The following is a 16,642-nucleotide window of genomic DNA, read 5'->3' on the forward strand; positions in this document are numbered from 1 at the left end:
ACTAAACATTGCATATAAATTCATAGACCAAATATATATTTAAAGAAAACAGAAACAAGATTGTTATTCACGGTTTATTTTCGATTACTTTCAAGTTATAGTCAAATCCTTCATGGGAATGTCTAACAGACCCACCGTAGTCAACGACGGCATCATTTTCTATTGGATGATCTGCTTGATTAAATGAATCTCTCTCAAGATCAATCTCTTGAGTAGATACTCGAGCCGGATTTTTTGAACTCAAACTATAAGGACTTTCCAAAACTACGTCGTTTTCGCTAATCAAGTCATTATAGTCACCAAAATCCACCATTCTATTATGATTCTCGTTAACAACTGTACTACCTTCGGTAGTTGTTTTAGTAGCTGGGAAAGACTTTGAAGTACTATGACTTTGGTTTGTTGAAGTCCTTGTTTGATCAAACTGGTTTGATAAGGATTTTGTTGTGTGAGCTTGACTGGGGCTATTATCTTTCAATGACTTGAATCCAATCTTGTGTAAGGCAGATTTATACATGGCAATAGCGTCTGACCCAAGACCAAATAAAATAAAAGTAATTATTGATAATGCAAGATCAATCCAAGCATAGTAAACATAGGAAGTACCAAAATCTGAATAAAGAACATTATTCCAATCAGGACCGTGAACCGCAGAAAAGCTATAACTTTCTTCAGTTTTCGAAGAAACATCAGCAACAAAGAAATAAACTGAAAGAGGAAATAAAACTAATATGACCAAGATAGAAAAGATCAATAGCCGGGCAAATCTTTTGAAGGTGAGTCCCGAATTAGTACACCTCAATATATCTTTCACGTCTCTCCTTTTCTGAAGATACTTCAAAATTGTTAGGATTGCAAAAATCAATCCTATAATGCCCCACAATAATATCCACACAAAATGAAGAATTAAACTAACGTAGGAATGTTCATATGGAGTTACACACCCGCCATAACGAACAATGATGTACCGATATTTTTGAATGAGGTAACTAGTAGCAATAACGAATATTGGAGTTATCCAGCACATCAGAAGATTGATAATAATTCTTCTTTTGGAGTTTTTCTCTAAGAATATACTGTTTTCTGCCGAAAGGATCATATACAAGTCAAAGGTCAAACTGCTTATACATGATACTTTAGCCACTGATGAGCCCGAATCAATCTTGGTAAATACGTCACAGTATCCTTTCCCATCCCAAGCTTCGACGAAAGTCTCTTCACTCCAAATACAGGCATTAATGAAAGTAAACAAGTTTTTGAACATGATCCAGAATATCAAGGTAGAAGCAGGAATATTCCTGCTTCTGATATGCCATATAAAGGCTGGAAGAAGCAATATCAAGGCAATAAATGAAAAGGCTGCTAAAACTTTACCAAAAGTATCCATGATTATATTCTAGAACTAAATTTGAAACCAGTGATTACCTGATTTTGAAATACTGATTTCACTCAACTTAAATACTGAGTCTGAATCTTAAAGGTGTACCTTCAATTGTGAAGCCTAGACTACATCAATATTGCGGATATCACCTTGATTTCGCTTATAAATTGGTCTTTTACTAGTTTGTATCAGCAAGTGGCAGCCTGAACTGGTTCCTTTAGCATCCAAATTCAGTAATTCTGATGCAAAAAATGAAGCGCAGAAAAACAAATTTTGCGGCTAGAAGATTTTCGACTGCTGGGTGTGAAAAGGCATTCTAATCTTTTTCTTATTCCCTTTGTTGGATTCAGTTTTTGGTTGTTGAGTGTGAGGTATAAAGAAAGGTAATTGTATTAATTATATATATAACATAGTAGGTGAAGATCTAATTAGGAAAGGAAGTAAAGAAAGAGTATCTTGAGGGAAACTTCAAGAAGTCAAAAAAAAAAAAAACCAAGTTCAAACAATAATAAAGAGCTTATATTAACTAAAAACAGGCAAAGTTGAAATTATACAGAGGTAGGAAATGATTATATAAAGTTTAATAATCTATTTTTTTTTTTTTTTTAACATTTTTAATTTTTTGATTATTCGTTCAATTAATAAGTTTAAAAGAAATACTTCTTTTGACTCATTTATGCAATGACAGATTTCAAGACTTCATTGGAGCTAATGGCACCGCCGAATTTTTGATCTAAGAATTTCAATAAATTGATGACTTGTTGTTTCAATTCATCGTTTTGGAATTGTTTCAATCTGTCGAGGTTTTCTTCTCTACCTAAAGTAGATCCTTCTAATAATTTGATTCTTTCAAATTCTTTGGTGAAAGCTTCGGCAAAGATATTCACAACAGCTTCAACTTGAGAGTTGATTAATTGGTCATCTTTTTCAAATAATTTAATGATCAATTTGAAAATTGGAACATTTTCTTCAAGGGCAGTCTTTAAAGGTAAATGACTTAATAATGGTTGAATAACGTGTTCTAATGGAACAGCAGCTTCGTTTTTCAAAGCTAATCTAGCAACACAACCACAAGCGTTGGCATAAGATCTGTTGACAACTTCTTGAGTTTCTTCATCATCGGCATCAACATTACCAGCTTGTTTATCAGTTTTACCTAATAAATCAAATAATAAGTTTAAGATTGATGGGTAAGCAGAAGAGAAATCAACGTCAGAATTTTCAATAACAATACCAATACCGTAAGCAGAGTTTCCTTTAACATCCAAGGATTTGTCATTAGATAATCTTTCACTGAAAACTTCCAATAATTCTTGAGAGTATGGGTTAGAAGATTTAACACCAGCAGAAATTTCAGCTAAAGCACCAATGGCACTAACTCTCATGTTTTTAGACTTGCTATTAACATTTGAAGAAATAACATCTTTGAAAGAAGTGAAAACCTTATTGAAATCACCTTCTAAGCTAGTAGCCAAGCTAATTAAAACTTCAAGAGCAGATTCAAATAATAAAGCATCAGTCTCGGAAGCTTCTTCTTCTTCAATTTCTTCTTCTTCGAATTCTTCAGCTTGACAAGGGTGTTCTTTCTTCAAGATGTTCATTAATTGAACACACAAGTTTTCTAATTGTTCAGTTTCAGAAGCATTGTCAATGACAGCAATTGGACCCAATGAATTGATTGCATCAGAAAAGTTATCTAAAATACATGCAACCATGGTCAATTCAAATTCTTCACCTAAGTTTTGGATAGTAATTTCTCTAACTTGTTTAATTAATTGTAAAACATCTGCTTCAACGTAAGATGATTGTGGAACACCTTTTGGTGCTTTCTTTTCACCGTATGAGGCAACAAACATAGCTTTAACAATCTTCCAAAGAGCATTCAAAGAAGCTTCTCTCATACCGTATGAATTTTCAATTTGATCAGCTAAGGATTTGATAGAAGGTTCGACATATTTAGCAAAGGCTTTACCGGTACCAAGAGCTAATTCAGATAAAGCAACGGAAGCAATTTCTTTCTCGATGGTAATACCAGTGTGAACGTGGAATTTATTGTCTAAATCTTCTTCTTCATCTTCATCTTCAGCATCATCACCTTCAACGTTGAAAGTAAATTCTTCTTGTTCCAAACATTTAAAAATTTCAGGTACGATCTTGTCCAAGAAACCAGCAAATTCTGACCCATAAACTTTAGCCATGTTGGAAATAAAAGCGAAACCAGATTCTCTGATTCTGGAAACACTAGATTGTAAAGAGATATAAGCAGCATCAACCAATGGAGTAGCATAGTTGGAAAAGTTACCGGAACCAACAGCTCTGGCCATGGTTGAAATGTTTTCGAAAGTTAAAGCCCTTAATTCGATATCTTCTTCAGACATACCTTCAGTTTCGGTAACATTTGAAACGAATGGTTCCAATAATTGAATTGAAGTATCGAAAAATGGTTGGAAAGACTTACCAGAGGCAAAGGCAGTAGAACCAATGGCGGAAACAATGGCAGCTCTTAATGAAGAAGAGTTAGCTTGTTGTAACATGCCGAATAATTTATTCATTAAAGGTTCAACGTATTTACTAATAGATTCAAAACTCATGAATTCAATCAAACCGTCTAAAGCATAGCAAGCGTTTTTGTAGGTCATGACAGAAGTAGCATTATCGATAATGTTGATGATTAAAGGTAATAAAACTTCGTGGTGTTCAGCAACTATATCTTGTAACTCAGAAGTTAATTGAGATAAAGATTTTAAAGCAGCAACACGAACAATACTTTCGGAGTCTTTCAAACCTTCACTTAAAACTGGGATAATCTTACCAATTTGAGTAGAAAAGTAATCTGGGGCACCACTAGAAGCAACACCAATGATTAATAAAGCAGCTCTTCTTTCGAATTGATTTGAAGAAGATAACATACTGCTTAAGTTTTCGAAGAATGGGGTAATGGTTTGAGATGGTGGTAATTCAGCAGATAAGATGGCAACCAATCTTAAGGCCAAGTTTGGTGGAGAGTTTTCTTCATTTTCGTTTTCTTCGTCTTCATTATTTAATTCATCTTCAATATCAATTGGTTCAGATGCGATACGGGCAGCGATTAAGGTAATTTGAGGACCTAATTTATTAGAGATGATTTTAGATTTTTTCATGGAAACGCAAGAAATTAAGAATTGCAAACCGAAAACTCTGTATTCTTCATTTAATTGAGTGTTAGCAGAGATTTCAGCAATGAACTGAATCAAACCGGTTAAATGTTCACCAACTAATTTATTATCAAGGAAAATTAAAGAGTTGAAAACATTGAAAACGGTTTTAACTTTTTCATCATCATCGCTAGCAATAACATCTTTCAAAACATCAACCATACCTGGGATGGTGGTTTTAAATTGTTGAGCTTGTTGAGCATCAATTTCAGCATCTTGTTCGATAAATTGAGAAAGAACGTCTAAAGATAAAACAGCATTAACTCTAATTTCTCTTGAAGATGGATCAGCTAATAATTGAGAGAATAATTTCAAGAAACCTGGAACGTGTTCGAGTAAAGCAGGAACTTGAGTTTCTAAAATAGTGTACAAGGTGAAAACGGCAGTTTCTTTAACTTGAGAATCAGAACCTTCGATAGCATTAACTAAATTTGGTAATAAATCAGACCATTCACCATTATCTAAATCGATTTCACTAATAGCAGAAATGATTCTAGCTGATGAATGTCTAATACGTTGTACTGGTTCATTAAAAGTACTATTAAGTAAAGTATTTCTAATTTCTGGTTTTAATTGAGCATCAACTTTATCCCAACTATTGATAGCAATCTTTCTGGCTTCAACAGCTGCCAATTGTCTAGAAGTTTCATCACTAGAGTTTTGTAAAATATGAATTAAAGCTGGTAATGCCAAACTATTGGTTAACAATTCACTATTTAATCTCTTAGTGGCTTGTTTAATGACATTAGAGTCAGGGGTTTGAATTTGCTTTAAAGTTTCCTCTAAAGCTGAAAGGTATTGAGCGTCCATCCTCGGTGGTGTTCTATCAAGAGCTCTATGAACAAGTCGATACTGATCAGTAAGACAAAGGGGTAAAAACGAAGAAGAAAACTTTCAATATCTTTTTGAAAAAAAGGTAAAATATTTTCAATGATCTGAAGCGCATCTTACAAGGAAGAGAAGGGAAAAAAAAATTTTCGAGATGGCTGCGACAGTCACGTGAACAGGTCCATCATCAGCATTTCAACCGAATAATCTGGTTTCAAAGGTATCCAAGACAATGGATTATAGGGCATAGTGTGGGTCTTGAAAGGCTTACATGGGTAGAAATAGTGGTGCATTGTATGGAGGTGTATGGAATTATATAGAATCGTGTCGAGTCGTTACATTAAGTCATTAATATTTACAGGCATTTCTTTGATTTTGATAGAGTAGAACTTTTCAATATCACGAAGAGCTTCGGAATCATCACTTGTTATGAGATTGATGGCGACACCTTTTCTTCCGAATCTGCCTGATCTACCAATTCTGTGGATGTAGTTTTCCTTGTCGATTGGTAAGTCGTAATTAATGACAAGAGAAACTTGTTGGACGTCGATTCCTCTGGCCCAAACATCGGTTGAAATCAATACTCTGGAATTACCAGATCTGAAATCACTCATGATGGAGTCTCTTTCGTCTTGCTTCATGTCACCGTGCATGGCCACCACGGTGAAGTTTGATTTTTTCATTTGATCTGCTAACCAAGTGACCTTGACTTTGGTGTTGCAAAAAATAACTGCTTGGGTAATTGTTAAGGAGTCGTATAGATCACAGAGGGTATCGAATTTCCAATCTTCTTTTTCGCATTGTATGTGATATTGTTTTATTCCTTCCAATGTGATATCATCTCTTTTAACCAAGATTTTCACTGGATCTGTGGTGAATTTCCCAGTCATTTCCAAAACTTCTCTTGATAATGTAGCACTTACCACAACAACTTGAACCGATGGGGGCAAATGACGATAGATTTCGTAGATCTGCTCTTTGAACCCTTTCAAGAAAAGCTCATCGGCTTCGTCTAGAATAAGCATTTTGATGTTTCTAATGGAGAGCTTCCTTCTTTTGATCATATCAACAACCCTACCGGGGGTCCCACTAATGATTTGTTGTCCTTGCTGTAGTTTTTTGAGGTCTTCTCCAACATGAGTCCCACCAATACAAGCATGAGTATGGATATTCATATAATCACCCAAGTTTTTAACTACCCCTTGAATTTGTACCGCTAACTCCCTGGTTGGTGATAATATAAGTGCTTGACAATCCTTCGCCTTGGTATCAATCACTTGAAGCATACCAATGGTGAAGGTGGCTGTCTTCCCGGTCCCCGACTGGGCCTGTGCAATTGTATCTTTACCACTGATTATTTGCATAATGGCTCGAGACTGAATGGCTGATGGTGCTTCAAATCCATATCCATAAATACCTTTGAGAAGGTCTGGTTTAAGTTTCATGCTCTCGAAAGTTGCATGAACCTTGAGGTTTTTGGTTGACTTCACTGAAAACTTCAAGTCCCTATCAATGTCTCTATCAAATTCATCCATCTTGGTATGCTTCAAACCTGGTAAACCCTAATCCAAAGGAAAAAGACGATAATGTGAAAAATGTTTGTATCGCGATGGCATCGATTTTTCAGTTTTTTTTTTTTTTTTTCTCCTTTGAGTTCTCTGTAATGCTACCAGAGATTAAGCTTAGTTCAAGGATGCCTGATAGTGTCAAGTCGATAGTGGTTCTCATTGGTGGTGGGCATGCTGCTGGGAAGAAAACCACTGCCGAGCTTCTTAAAAATGAAGTTAAAGATACATTTCCTGATAGTAATCTTGAAATAATGGTGATTGATCTTATAAAATACATTGATCCTGAATCTCTTCAGCGTTTTGATTCTTACTCTAAAGAAGCCGCCATTACTGTTCCAAAAGACGACGATAAGAAATATCCTTCATTGAAGCCATCTAGATTCAATTTCGTGGATTTGAAACAGGATTTGAAAGAACACCTACAGACTGCTCCAAACGTACCTCAAAAACTTATTATAATACATGGTCTTTACGCATTGTACGATAAGGAATTGAGAGACTTATCTCAAATGAAAGTATTCATGAGTAGCGATCCTGATACCAGACTCATTCGTTGGATTAGACGTGATGTTTTGGACGCAAAAAAGGGTATTAGCTTAGAACAAGTTATAACATCCTATTTATATGGTGCCAGAGACGAAATGAGTAACTTCATATTCCCAACTAAAGAATTCGCTGATGTTATAATGCCCAGAGGAGCAGAATTGAACGCAATCAGATTAATGGTGGATGGTATCATTCCGTACTTTGCGTTTTCTGCTAAAATTCCTGATCGTTTGTCTTTCAATTTACTAAGACCATCTGATAGTAATGATGTCTTCCGCTCTGAAAAATTCGATAATGAGAAGGGTAAATTTTACGAACTTAATTGAACGACTTCTTATGTATACGTGAAACATACTAATAATAAATTTATATTTATTTTTATCTAAAATACAGTTGTAGAAAAATTGCATGAATTTCTTCATGTTTTGTTTCGAGTTGTGTTTTTTTTCGGTATTTCTAAAATTGATATGAGTTAATGACTTTTAACTTCCCAATTTTCTATGGAAGAATATCATGATCCTTAACGTACTTGTTTATAGGATCCAGTTCAATAGAATATTCAACTAAATTGACGATTTGGTCACTGGAGATTAAATCTCTCAACTTCTTATCCGAATTGTACCAATGTTTGATTAAATAAAGCATTTCGTTGGATTTTAAATCATTAGTAAACCCAGGGTATATTTCAAAAGTATTATGTTCAATTAATGACTTCATGACAAAGTAGAATCTTTCGAAACTGACCCCTGACTTGATGAAAATATCAACAACAAATCCCTTAGGTGGAGTCTGACTAACAGCATCTTCTTCAATGGCCTCTTGAATGTTTTTACATATTAATTTAATCAACTCGTCAATTGGGAATACCAAATCATTTGAAGATAATTTTGGACCTATTGCGGTAAATGCATTCATAATAATAACATATACTGGTTCCAGTGAGCTCTTATCTTCAATCAAATATTGATGGAAAATTTTTTCAAAGAATAATTCCCATCTCTTTAATATATCATCGGTATTCTTGTAGTCAGACACTTTGAAAACTAACAAACATAAGTCATAATATCCTAATGGATCAGTATAATTGTTAAACAAATCACTTATGCTAATAATTTTATTATTTAATGACTCAATTGCAAGTTCCCTGTTCTCTTCACTAATTCTTTTATCAGATTTTATGGCTGATAAAACGTCAAGTTGTATATTCGCAACGTCGAATAACTCTTGGATAATTGAAGATAATTCAATCATCTTTTGCCTCAAATTTGGAGGACAGACACAGTTACAGAAACCATTGGCTCTAGATAAGTATTCAAGTCTTTGATTCAAAGTCAATTTGAATTCTGAGATCGACAATGCATACAAAATATTCGCTGCGGCAAAATAATTTTCTCTCTTAGCATGATATAACCACAATAAATCACTTAAGGCTAAGTCATTTTCAGATTTTTCTTCCAAAAATGATAATATGAAAGGAGTATTAATGTCTAACAATCTCTCACTTACACCTTGGTTTATGAACCATTGATAAAATTCATAATGAAAGCTTTTGTCTTGAGATGCGAAACAAGTTTCATAAGTAACGTCTCTAACCTCGATGAATTCATTTATGGCCAATTGATCATTAGTTTCGGTTATGTTTATTGCTCTCAAATCAACCTTGGTCAAGATTTTGAAGACTAGATCATATAATTGTAACTTCTTCTTATTATTTTCAATCAATTTAGTATGACCATTATCATTGACGGCATTTGCAGTGGTTGAATTTGATGCGTTACCCAATTGGAAAGCCAACTTCAATAATAATTCAACAGCACCAGTGTAAAAGTCCAAATGTAACATAATGTTAAGAGAATTTTCGATGTTTTCTAATGTTAATGATTCATAGGCTTTTTCAAACAAACCAACAGCATTTTTAAGGCATTTAATTTTAAGATCATTATCCCTTGAGCCAATATTTTTGGCTCTGGTTAAATTTTCAATAGCTTTGAAAATGAAAACATCATCGGTGGAGCAGAAAGATCCACAACGACCTTGTAACGAAGTAGCAATCGAATCAATTGAACCACCTTTCAAAATATTTTTGTTAATGATTGAAGATAATAAGTCTTTAATCAAATTCTTAACTTCACGAGATGGTAGTAACAAATCCTTGAATGACAAAGTTAATAAATTCAATTGATTTGTAAGTGACAAAAACTTCAAGATATCATTGAAACTAGTTTGGTAGACTTGTGATTCTTCAATCAAAACCATCAAGAACGATAAAGCTTCTTTCATTGAACCTAAAGATTTCAAAATGGAAGTAAAAGCGATATGCTCTGCTCTTAAACAAACTTCGTTTTCAAATCTGCTTGGGTCGGAACTATAATTTGGAGCATTTAAACCTTGAATACTGCTACTATTTTCAACAAAAAAATCAATTAAAACAATGACCGAACCAATAAAAAATTCAACTTGTTTTTTATCGATGTTAAGACCTTTTATCAATAAGTTATCATCTTTAACGGAACTAACATCGACTGAACCATTAGGTAAAACTTTTATATGAGGTAAGAGGGTGAAAACTTTTTGATTCCAAAATTCTCTGAACAATCTTGAAATCAACAAACAAGTACCGTAAAATCTATCACTCAAGACAACTTGATCCACAGTAGCATGTGGCTCACCTGTTCCTACAGGAGGTTGTGCTGTTAATTGTTGAGAGGAAAGTTGTTGTTGGTGTTGGAAATTATCGAGAAGTCTAGCATTATTACCGGTTGCTGAAAAAAGGACTTGTGCTTGCCTTTTCGACAAGTCATTTGGATTATGATGGCTGTAGGAGCAGCCTAAGTATAATAATGATGAGCAGGTCTCTTCATAACCATTTTCATCAATATAGTTTTCGATGACTTCATCCTTGAGGGACTTTAATAATTGGTCGGAAGTTCTGAATTGATAGATTAGTAAACCAAAATTAGTAAGTACAGCAAATTGTAATGGTTGTTTTGCATATTGACTTGCTAAGATGTTAGAATAACCATTTGGATTGTTCGTTGCATTCATTGAGGGAGTCAATTGAATAATTTCATGGATATAGGTTGGTGATCTCTCATCATTTGAGGATCCAATTTTGATAAATTCAGCATCTTCGACTAATTGATTATTCTTTTTAAGAAATCCATAATTTGTGGTACTAATAAATAATTTATCAGAACCTTTAGTTCTTTTAACAGCAATAAAGATTCCTGGACTTATGATCTTAGAAAGTTTTGTATTTTTCAATAATTGAGAATTTTGTTGACTAGATATTAATTGGGATAAGTATTGTTTATTTCTTGTGAAAGCATCTAATTCCGGATTTAACTTAGGTAATTCTTTTGAAGGAGGAAATTTCATGGTAGCGACTGATAATTTTAATCTTGAGGCATTTGAAATCATTGAAGAAAAAGTTGGGCCACCGCCTAATTTCAATAAAATACGGCAACCAAAGTTGGTTATAGCTATTAATTGAACATTTGAAGATTCTCTAGCAGATATCAATTGAATATTAACAATTTTGAATTTCAGGAAAGATTTGAAATTAGAACTATCAACAAATAATGCAGAAACTGATCTAAAGATTTCTTGAGGGCTAAGTCTACTCTGTTGAGTAAACTGTTCTTGAGTTTTTTCAAGTTTATAAACTCTAATAACGGATTTATTAGATAAAGTGTAAAGGATACTTCTTTCCAGATCAACTTCGATTTGCACGATAGATTCTGGAATAGTATTTGGTGAATTATTTGATGATTGATTATGCGAATTATTATTGGAGTTATTATCAGAATGAAACAAGTCAAACCCAGGGATTTTTCCTAAAGGTAATACTGAAGTAAACCCACTTTTGGTTAAGCAAACTTTGTCACATTTATTTTTGATAAAAGATGATTTATTTGTATAATCAAGTCTCCAAACGTTAGTACCATCACTTTCACCAGTGAAGTAGATATCATTTGTTAATGAATTAAATGCAAAATTGTTGACTAACAAACCCTGAGTAGAAACGGATAATTCAGGGTTGAAAATTTCCAAATTATTTAATGAATCGGCGTATTTGACAATGTAAATATGAATATCCATGGTGGTTGCCACCAATAATAAATGATTTACATCTTTTACGAAAACACCTGGTTTTGGTTTCACCAATTTAACCGTGAGAATAGAATGCCTTATTTGATCTATTGTAAGGAATTGAGATGATTTATTGAAAGAAGATTGAGGAACTTTATAATTCCACAACACTAATTTATTATCGACGATAATCCAAGCTCTCTCAATTTCAGGGAACATACCCATTTTAGTAATACACTCGGTTGAATTATATTCATCAAAAAACTTATCGGGTAAGTTAAGTTGGTCAACGACTTCGTATCTTGAAAAATCACCTAAACCATTTTCATAATCAAAATAGTATTTATCTAAACCAGAAGTTTTCTTGATGTTTTCATCGGAGTACAAATCCGACGGTGTCATTGAATCTATCTTAATCAAATCACTAATGTATTTACCCCCCAATTTTAACGGCGGTAAATTAGAAAAATTTGGAATACTAACCTTATAGTTGACTTCATTGGCAGAATCCAAACTAAGAGGGTGTATAAGTCTTTGGGAGACTCCGTTTCGGGTTGAGTGGGAAGCAGAGTTCTTATCCTGTTGAAATTGTAACGCATCCAAGCTTGGATCTCCCAATTTCAACGTTGGTGATATGAATTTACTTTCATTATTGCTTGCGTTTCCATTGGCATTCCCAGCGGTACCATTGAAACCACCTCCAGTTCCTGGTTTGAACGCCGACACAATATTCATACTTGGAATATAGCAATATACCTATGTGATCAATACCCTCAACGTACTTGAATTGGTTGCTGGGTGTCGATTGTTGTTGATTCTTTTCAAAACTGAAATCAAGCGATGTATTGAGAAAAACCTCGATGTTTTTTTTTTTTCACTTTTTCACTTTTTGGACCTGGTGCACGTCCCGGACTTTTCACAACCTAATTTGCAAGGTAGTTTTGCATCAATTACTGGATGATAAGGGCTGAGTAGAGGTCCTGGAAGCTGTTTTGATGGTGTTGCTCCATCCAATTCGAGTGTGAGTGGTTTTCGGTTTGGTTCTTGTAGTGAGTTTGCTTTTTTTCAGAGATTTTTGAAAGAAATTGGCCAAAATTCCAATCAAATATGACATTTACAACCTAAAAATACTACAAAGGATTTCAAAAAGTATTTTATTAGGTTACCTGGTTACTCATAGGTTAGATAAGGGATGAGAGAACCTTTCAGGCTTCAGGGTGCCCTTGCAGTCGAGAAAACCGGGTTTAGAGAAAATAAACCTATTCAAAAGCCAATCCTAAGCTCAGCTTGATCAGGAATTCTAAACAAACCATTCAAATGGCTCCAATCTTATTGCATCCTCTACGAATAAGCCGATGGCCATTTGTTGATTTAATTGGTTGCTTCTTGCAGTAATTTCAAGTCTTAAAGAAAAAACGAGCACTTAATCTCCACAAATTTTATCCTGAGCTTCTTCCTTAATCATTGCTATAATGAAGGTTTTTGGTTTATTAGTTTGTTTAGTTAGTATCCTGGTGGCGTTCCCGGCGTGGCCTGGGTTTGAGTTTAACTTTGGGAAGTTGATACAATCCCAGAGTTTTGATAATGAGCAATATCTTATCAAGACGGGGCCCAACAGTTTTGAAGTAGTTGATGAAGCCACTAAATTGAAGTATCGTAGAGGAAACAAGCGATTTATTGATGTGACGAACCAAATAAGTGTGGAGGAAGCAGTTAGGGCCGGTTTGATTAATACCGACACTCCCCATTTGTCTATGGTTGATAAGTTGGGATTAATCGGGGCTAAACAATTGAGTCTGATCAAGACTGAAGTGCCGGTTTATAATTACCCCGAGAAGATTGGCTATTCTACACAAGTGAGACGATTATTTGGACAGATTGATATGAAACAAGTGGAAGACAGATTGGGTAAGTTTACGTCATTTTTCACTAGATACTATAAAAGTGAAAGCGGATTTGAAAGTGCCCAATGGTTATGGAAAACAATTGAAGAGATAATCGAACCAGTTAAGGAGAAAGTCAGTGTGAAACCAGTGAAGCACGAAGGATGGGATCAATTTTCAATTATTGTTAGTATTCCAGGTACCAAAAGCGAAGATAAAGTTGTTGTAGGAGCACATCAAGATTCGATTAATTTATTATTTCCAAACTTGTTAAAAGCCCCCGGAGCTGATGATGACGGATCAGGTAGTATGACCACTTTGGAGTCGTTAAGGGTGTTAATTGAAGCCTATGCAGCAGGTAGTTTCAAACCGCACAACACTTTAGAGTTTCACTATTATTCTGGAGAAGAAGGAGGATTGAAAGGATCGATTGACGTTTTCAATCAGTATTTCAATCAAGATGCAGTTGTCATTGGAATGTTACAGCAAGATATGACCGGATACACTGCAGGGTCATTAGCAGAAGGAATTGAACCTCATTTTGGATTAATTTCAGATTATACCTCGATCAATTTGAATAATTTTTTAAAATTAATCATTGAGGAATATAACGAGATTCCCTATCACGAAACCGAATGTGGGTATGCATGCTCTGACCATGCATCCGCTTTGGAGAATGGGTATCCTGCCAGTTTTTTAATTGAATCGGAATTCAAATATACTAATAAATTTATCCATTCAGTTATGGATACAATTGATAGATTAGATTTCGATCACATTGCAGAGCATATCAAATTGACCATTGCTTATGCTTATGAATTGTCTATGGCAACTAATTTACACGATTAAGTAAGTAAACGATTAAATAAGTACACGATTAAGTAAGTACCAATATATATATATTACTATTAAAACAAAGATAGAATAGAAGAGATATTTTTATATAGATTTAAGCATCGACATTTTCTTCATCGGTTTCTGGTTTTCTGGCAAATCTAACAACATCATAAGCGTTTTGTCTTAAGCTAGTGAATGTTTGTTTTGATTCTCCATTATCAACAACATTTTGTCTAACATCACATTCAACAAACAATTGAGTACCAGGTCTTAAAAATTGGTTGAAAGCATTAACGTGTTTTTCATTGAATACACTAATGTTGAACCAGTCAGTTAATTGACGAGTACCATCTTCTTCATTACCCGATGGGTTGAAACGATTAACTGCCAAAGAATAATTAATAAATTGAACTCCATCTTTAGTTTCTCTATTGGTTATATTACCAACAGTCCCTAATAATTGCATTTTGGCAAATGCACTGCGGGCACTCGAAGAGGAGAATGAACGAATTGAGTTTTTGAAGCTTGGAACCAACATACTTACTGGATTGACTAATGAATAACAGATTAATACTTCATAAGCTTGTTTTCAATGGCTTGTTTTCAAAGGCAACGCGACAATCAGACGTGTGGGTCCTACTCAGAGCGGAGGGACGTGCGCCCACCACAACGGGCAGCAGATACAGATCTAGAAAATGATAAGCTATTAAATATACAGATAAACCAGAGAAAAGAACCAGAGAACCAGAGAAAAGAACCAGAGAACCAGAGAAAAGAACCAGAGAACCAGAGAAAAGAAAGAGAAAACCGAATGTAATTATGTAGTGATTCATATGTCGCCCCAGGAGGAGTTCCCACCGAAACCCACCCCGCCACAAAGAACTAGGGAAGAAGAAGTCGCCGTTTCTGATTGTTCCAACATTCTGAAGCTGTCGTCGTGATAGGTGGGATTGAACGTATAGTCGGTGTTGTTGTTGGTGGTGGTGGACTCATTCAATACGGAAGAATAGCGTTTCTGGTGATGGTGCATTTTATTCACTAGGTTACCGCGATTGAGAGTATTCTGATTATTCTGATGGTAATTGGAAATAATCTTATTAACTAGATCAAGAGTAGTTTCCTTTTGGTTGGTGTTTAGTGATTTTTTCAAGTTCTTAGTGATGTTCTTGAATTTGATATAGTCTTTTTTATTCAAGTTCTTCAAGAAATCATCTCCGTAAAAATTTGACGGGATATGCGATTTGGATAATCCACCAACTTCATTCCTGATTACTGTCTTATCTAGGATTTGGGAGATCAAGTCTTCATCCAAGTCCCATGACGCCACGTTATCATCAATCAAGTCGTCCCGATTGGCGTTTCTCCAATTATTTATTCTTGTGTCTAAATTTCTGGGTCTTGATGTAGTATAATTATCACTTACTTTTGTAAACAATTGCTCCAAGCGCAGTTGGGACGGGGTGGAATCATGAAGATGGTCAATAAGCGAGTCATCATCATCTTCTTCCTGCTGTTTGTGGCCGTGCTGCTGCTGGTGCTGCTGCTGGTGCTGCTGCTGGTGCTGCTGCTGGTGCTGCTGCTGGCGCTGCTGCTGGCGCTGGTGCAGAGCTTCCTCCGCATCGTCACTTAATTCCGACTCGGTTTGAGTGATTCTGGATGCTGTATCAGTAAATGACAACAAGTCTGATTCATTGGTACCAAGCGAATTCCTTCTATTGGTGTTAATCGATGTTATTTCGTTAGCTGGATTAAACAACACCCACAGACTTTGCAGATCAGACAATATAGAATTCGAACTGGCGGTGGTGGTGGTGGCCCGGCCACCGTGATTATTCAAATTCTGAGCAGTTAACCGACTGCCCTGCTGATGTTGGTTATTATTATTAATATTCATCTCTACTCAATAGATTAAAAGAAAGAACAACTACTAATTTGAAACGAGCAACCTGATAAAAGGGTTAAACGATTAGACCCGGTTTCTACTTTACACAAAAAAATATATAAACTGTGTATATCTTATCGGCGATTACGTAAGCCACAGTTAATTCCTTTTTGGGCGGTGGGCGCACGCCCGCACTCACTCGGCAAAACACCCATACCCCCAGCAAGTAGGCAAGCACGGTATACGGATCAGATAGGGGTGAAAGACATAAATATATTGATGTGTTTGTTCTAACATGCTTTAGTATTCAGTGTTAACGGTATCATCATATCCATACACAGGCGTGCCACCGCACGTATACTCTTACACGTAGGGTTGCACTGGTGCTGAAGAAAAGAAGTAGTAAGTGGAAGGACTGAAAAAATTTTCAC

The 16,642-nt window shown here is 35.1% G+C and overlaps 8 protein-coding genes across 8 annotated transcripts; 2 read left to right on the forward strand and 6 right to left on the reverse strand.

Annotated features, from left to right (window-relative positions):
* Nucleotides 1-15: 15 nt before the first annotated feature.
* STE3 (Ste3p) lies at nucleotides 16-1,434 on the reverse strand. Its single transcript, XM_020220720.1, has one exon. It carries the CDS (start codon nucleotides 1,385-1,387, stop codon nucleotides 68-70), a length of 1,320 nt encoding a protein of 439 aa, XP_020077417.1. The 5' UTR covers nucleotides 1,388-1,434; the 3' UTR covers nucleotides 16-67.
* Nucleotides 1,435-1,942: 508 nt separating this feature from the next.
* HYPBUDRAFT_119404 (uncharacterized protein) lies at nucleotides 1,943-5,385 on the reverse strand (the record flags this gene model as incomplete). Its single annotated transcript, XM_020219219.1, has 1 exon — nucleotides 1,943-5,385. One exon carries the CDS (start codon nucleotides 5,383-5,385, stop codon nucleotides 2,056-2,058), a length of 3,330 nt encoding a protein of 1,109 aa, XP_020077418.1. The 3' UTR covers nucleotides 1,943-2,055.
* Nucleotides 5,386-5,667: 282 nt separating this feature from the next.
* FAL1 (ATP-dependent RNA helicase) lies at nucleotides 5,668-6,975 on the reverse strand (the record flags this gene model as incomplete). The annotated part of the gene is made up of 1 exon (XM_020220721.1): nucleotides 5,668-6,975. A coding segment is annotated over one exon (789 nt), but the record flags the coding sequence as incomplete, so codon positions are not given.
* Nucleotides 6,976-7,073: 98 nt separating this feature from the next.
* HYPBUDRAFT_151857 (putative uridine kinase) lies at nucleotides 7,074-7,868 on the forward strand. Its single transcript, XM_020220722.1, has one exon. It carries the CDS (start codon nucleotides 7,097-7,099, stop codon nucleotides 7,841-7,843), a length of 747 nt encoding a protein of 248 aa, XP_020077420.1. The 5' UTR covers nucleotides 7,074-7,096; the 3' UTR covers nucleotides 7,844-7,868.
* Nucleotides 7,869-8,015: 147 nt separating this feature from the next.
* HYPBUDRAFT_134314 (uncharacterized protein) lies at nucleotides 8,016-12,420 on the reverse strand (the record flags this gene model as incomplete). The annotated part of the gene is made up of 1 exon (XM_020219536.1): nucleotides 8,016-12,420. The coding sequence occupies exon 1, from the start codon at nucleotides 12,342-12,344 to the stop codon at nucleotides 8,016-8,018; it is 4,329 nt and encodes a 1,442-aa protein (XP_020077421.1). The 5' UTR covers nucleotides 12,345-12,420.
* Nucleotides 12,421-13,081: 661 nt separating this feature from the next.
* Nucleotides 13,082-14,382, forward strand: HYPBUDRAFT_134317 (putative aminopeptidase; the record flags this gene model as incomplete). Its single annotated transcript, XM_020219537.1, has 1 exon — nucleotides 13,082-14,382. One exon carries the CDS (start codon nucleotides 13,082-13,084, stop codon nucleotides 14,339-14,341), a length of 1,260 nt encoding a protein of 419 aa, XP_020077422.1. The 3' UTR covers nucleotides 14,342-14,382.
* A 59-nt stretch (nucleotides 14,383-14,441) lies between these two features.
* Nucleotides 14,442-14,795, reverse strand: RIM1 (Rim1p; the record flags this gene model as incomplete). The annotated part of the gene is made up of 1 exon (XM_020220011.1): nucleotides 14,442-14,795. One exon carries the CDS (start codon nucleotides 14,793-14,795, stop codon nucleotides 14,442-14,444), a length of 354 nt encoding a protein of 117 aa, XP_020077423.1.
* A 217-nt stretch (nucleotides 14,796-15,012) lies between these two features.
* Nucleotides 15,013-16,430, reverse strand: HYPBUDRAFT_187616 (uncharacterized protein). Its single transcript, XM_020222922.1, has one exon. The coding sequence runs from the start codon at nucleotides 16,221-16,223 to the stop codon at nucleotides 15,159-15,161; it is 1,065 nt and encodes a 354-aa protein (XP_020077424.1). The 5' UTR covers nucleotides 16,224-16,430; the 3' UTR covers nucleotides 15,013-15,158.
* Nucleotides 16,431-16,642: the final 212 nt, after the last annotated feature.

The sequence above is a fragment of the Hyphopichia burtonii genome (genome assembly GCF_001661395.1).
Source record: "Hyphopichia burtonii NRRL Y-1933 unplaced genomic scaffold HYPBUscaffold_2, whole genome shotgun sequence".
NCBI lineage: Eukaryota > Fungi > Ascomycota > Pichiomycetes > Serinales > Debaryomycetaceae > Hyphopichia > Hyphopichia burtonii.

Bases quoted from the DNA above. Each gene is read 5' to 3' on its own strand.
- HYPBUDRAFT_187616 (XM_020222922.1), bottom strand. From the start codon at position 16,223: ATGAATATTAATAATAATAACCAACATCAGCAGGGCAGTCGGTTAACT.
- STE3 (XM_020220720.1), bottom strand. From the start codon at position 1,387: ATGGATACTTTTGGTAAAGTTTTAGCAGCCTTTTCATTTATTGCCTTG.
- HYPBUDRAFT_151857 (XM_020220722.1), top strand. From the start codon at position 7,097: ATGCCTGATAGTGTCAAGTCGATAGTGGTTCTCATTGGTGGTGGGCAT.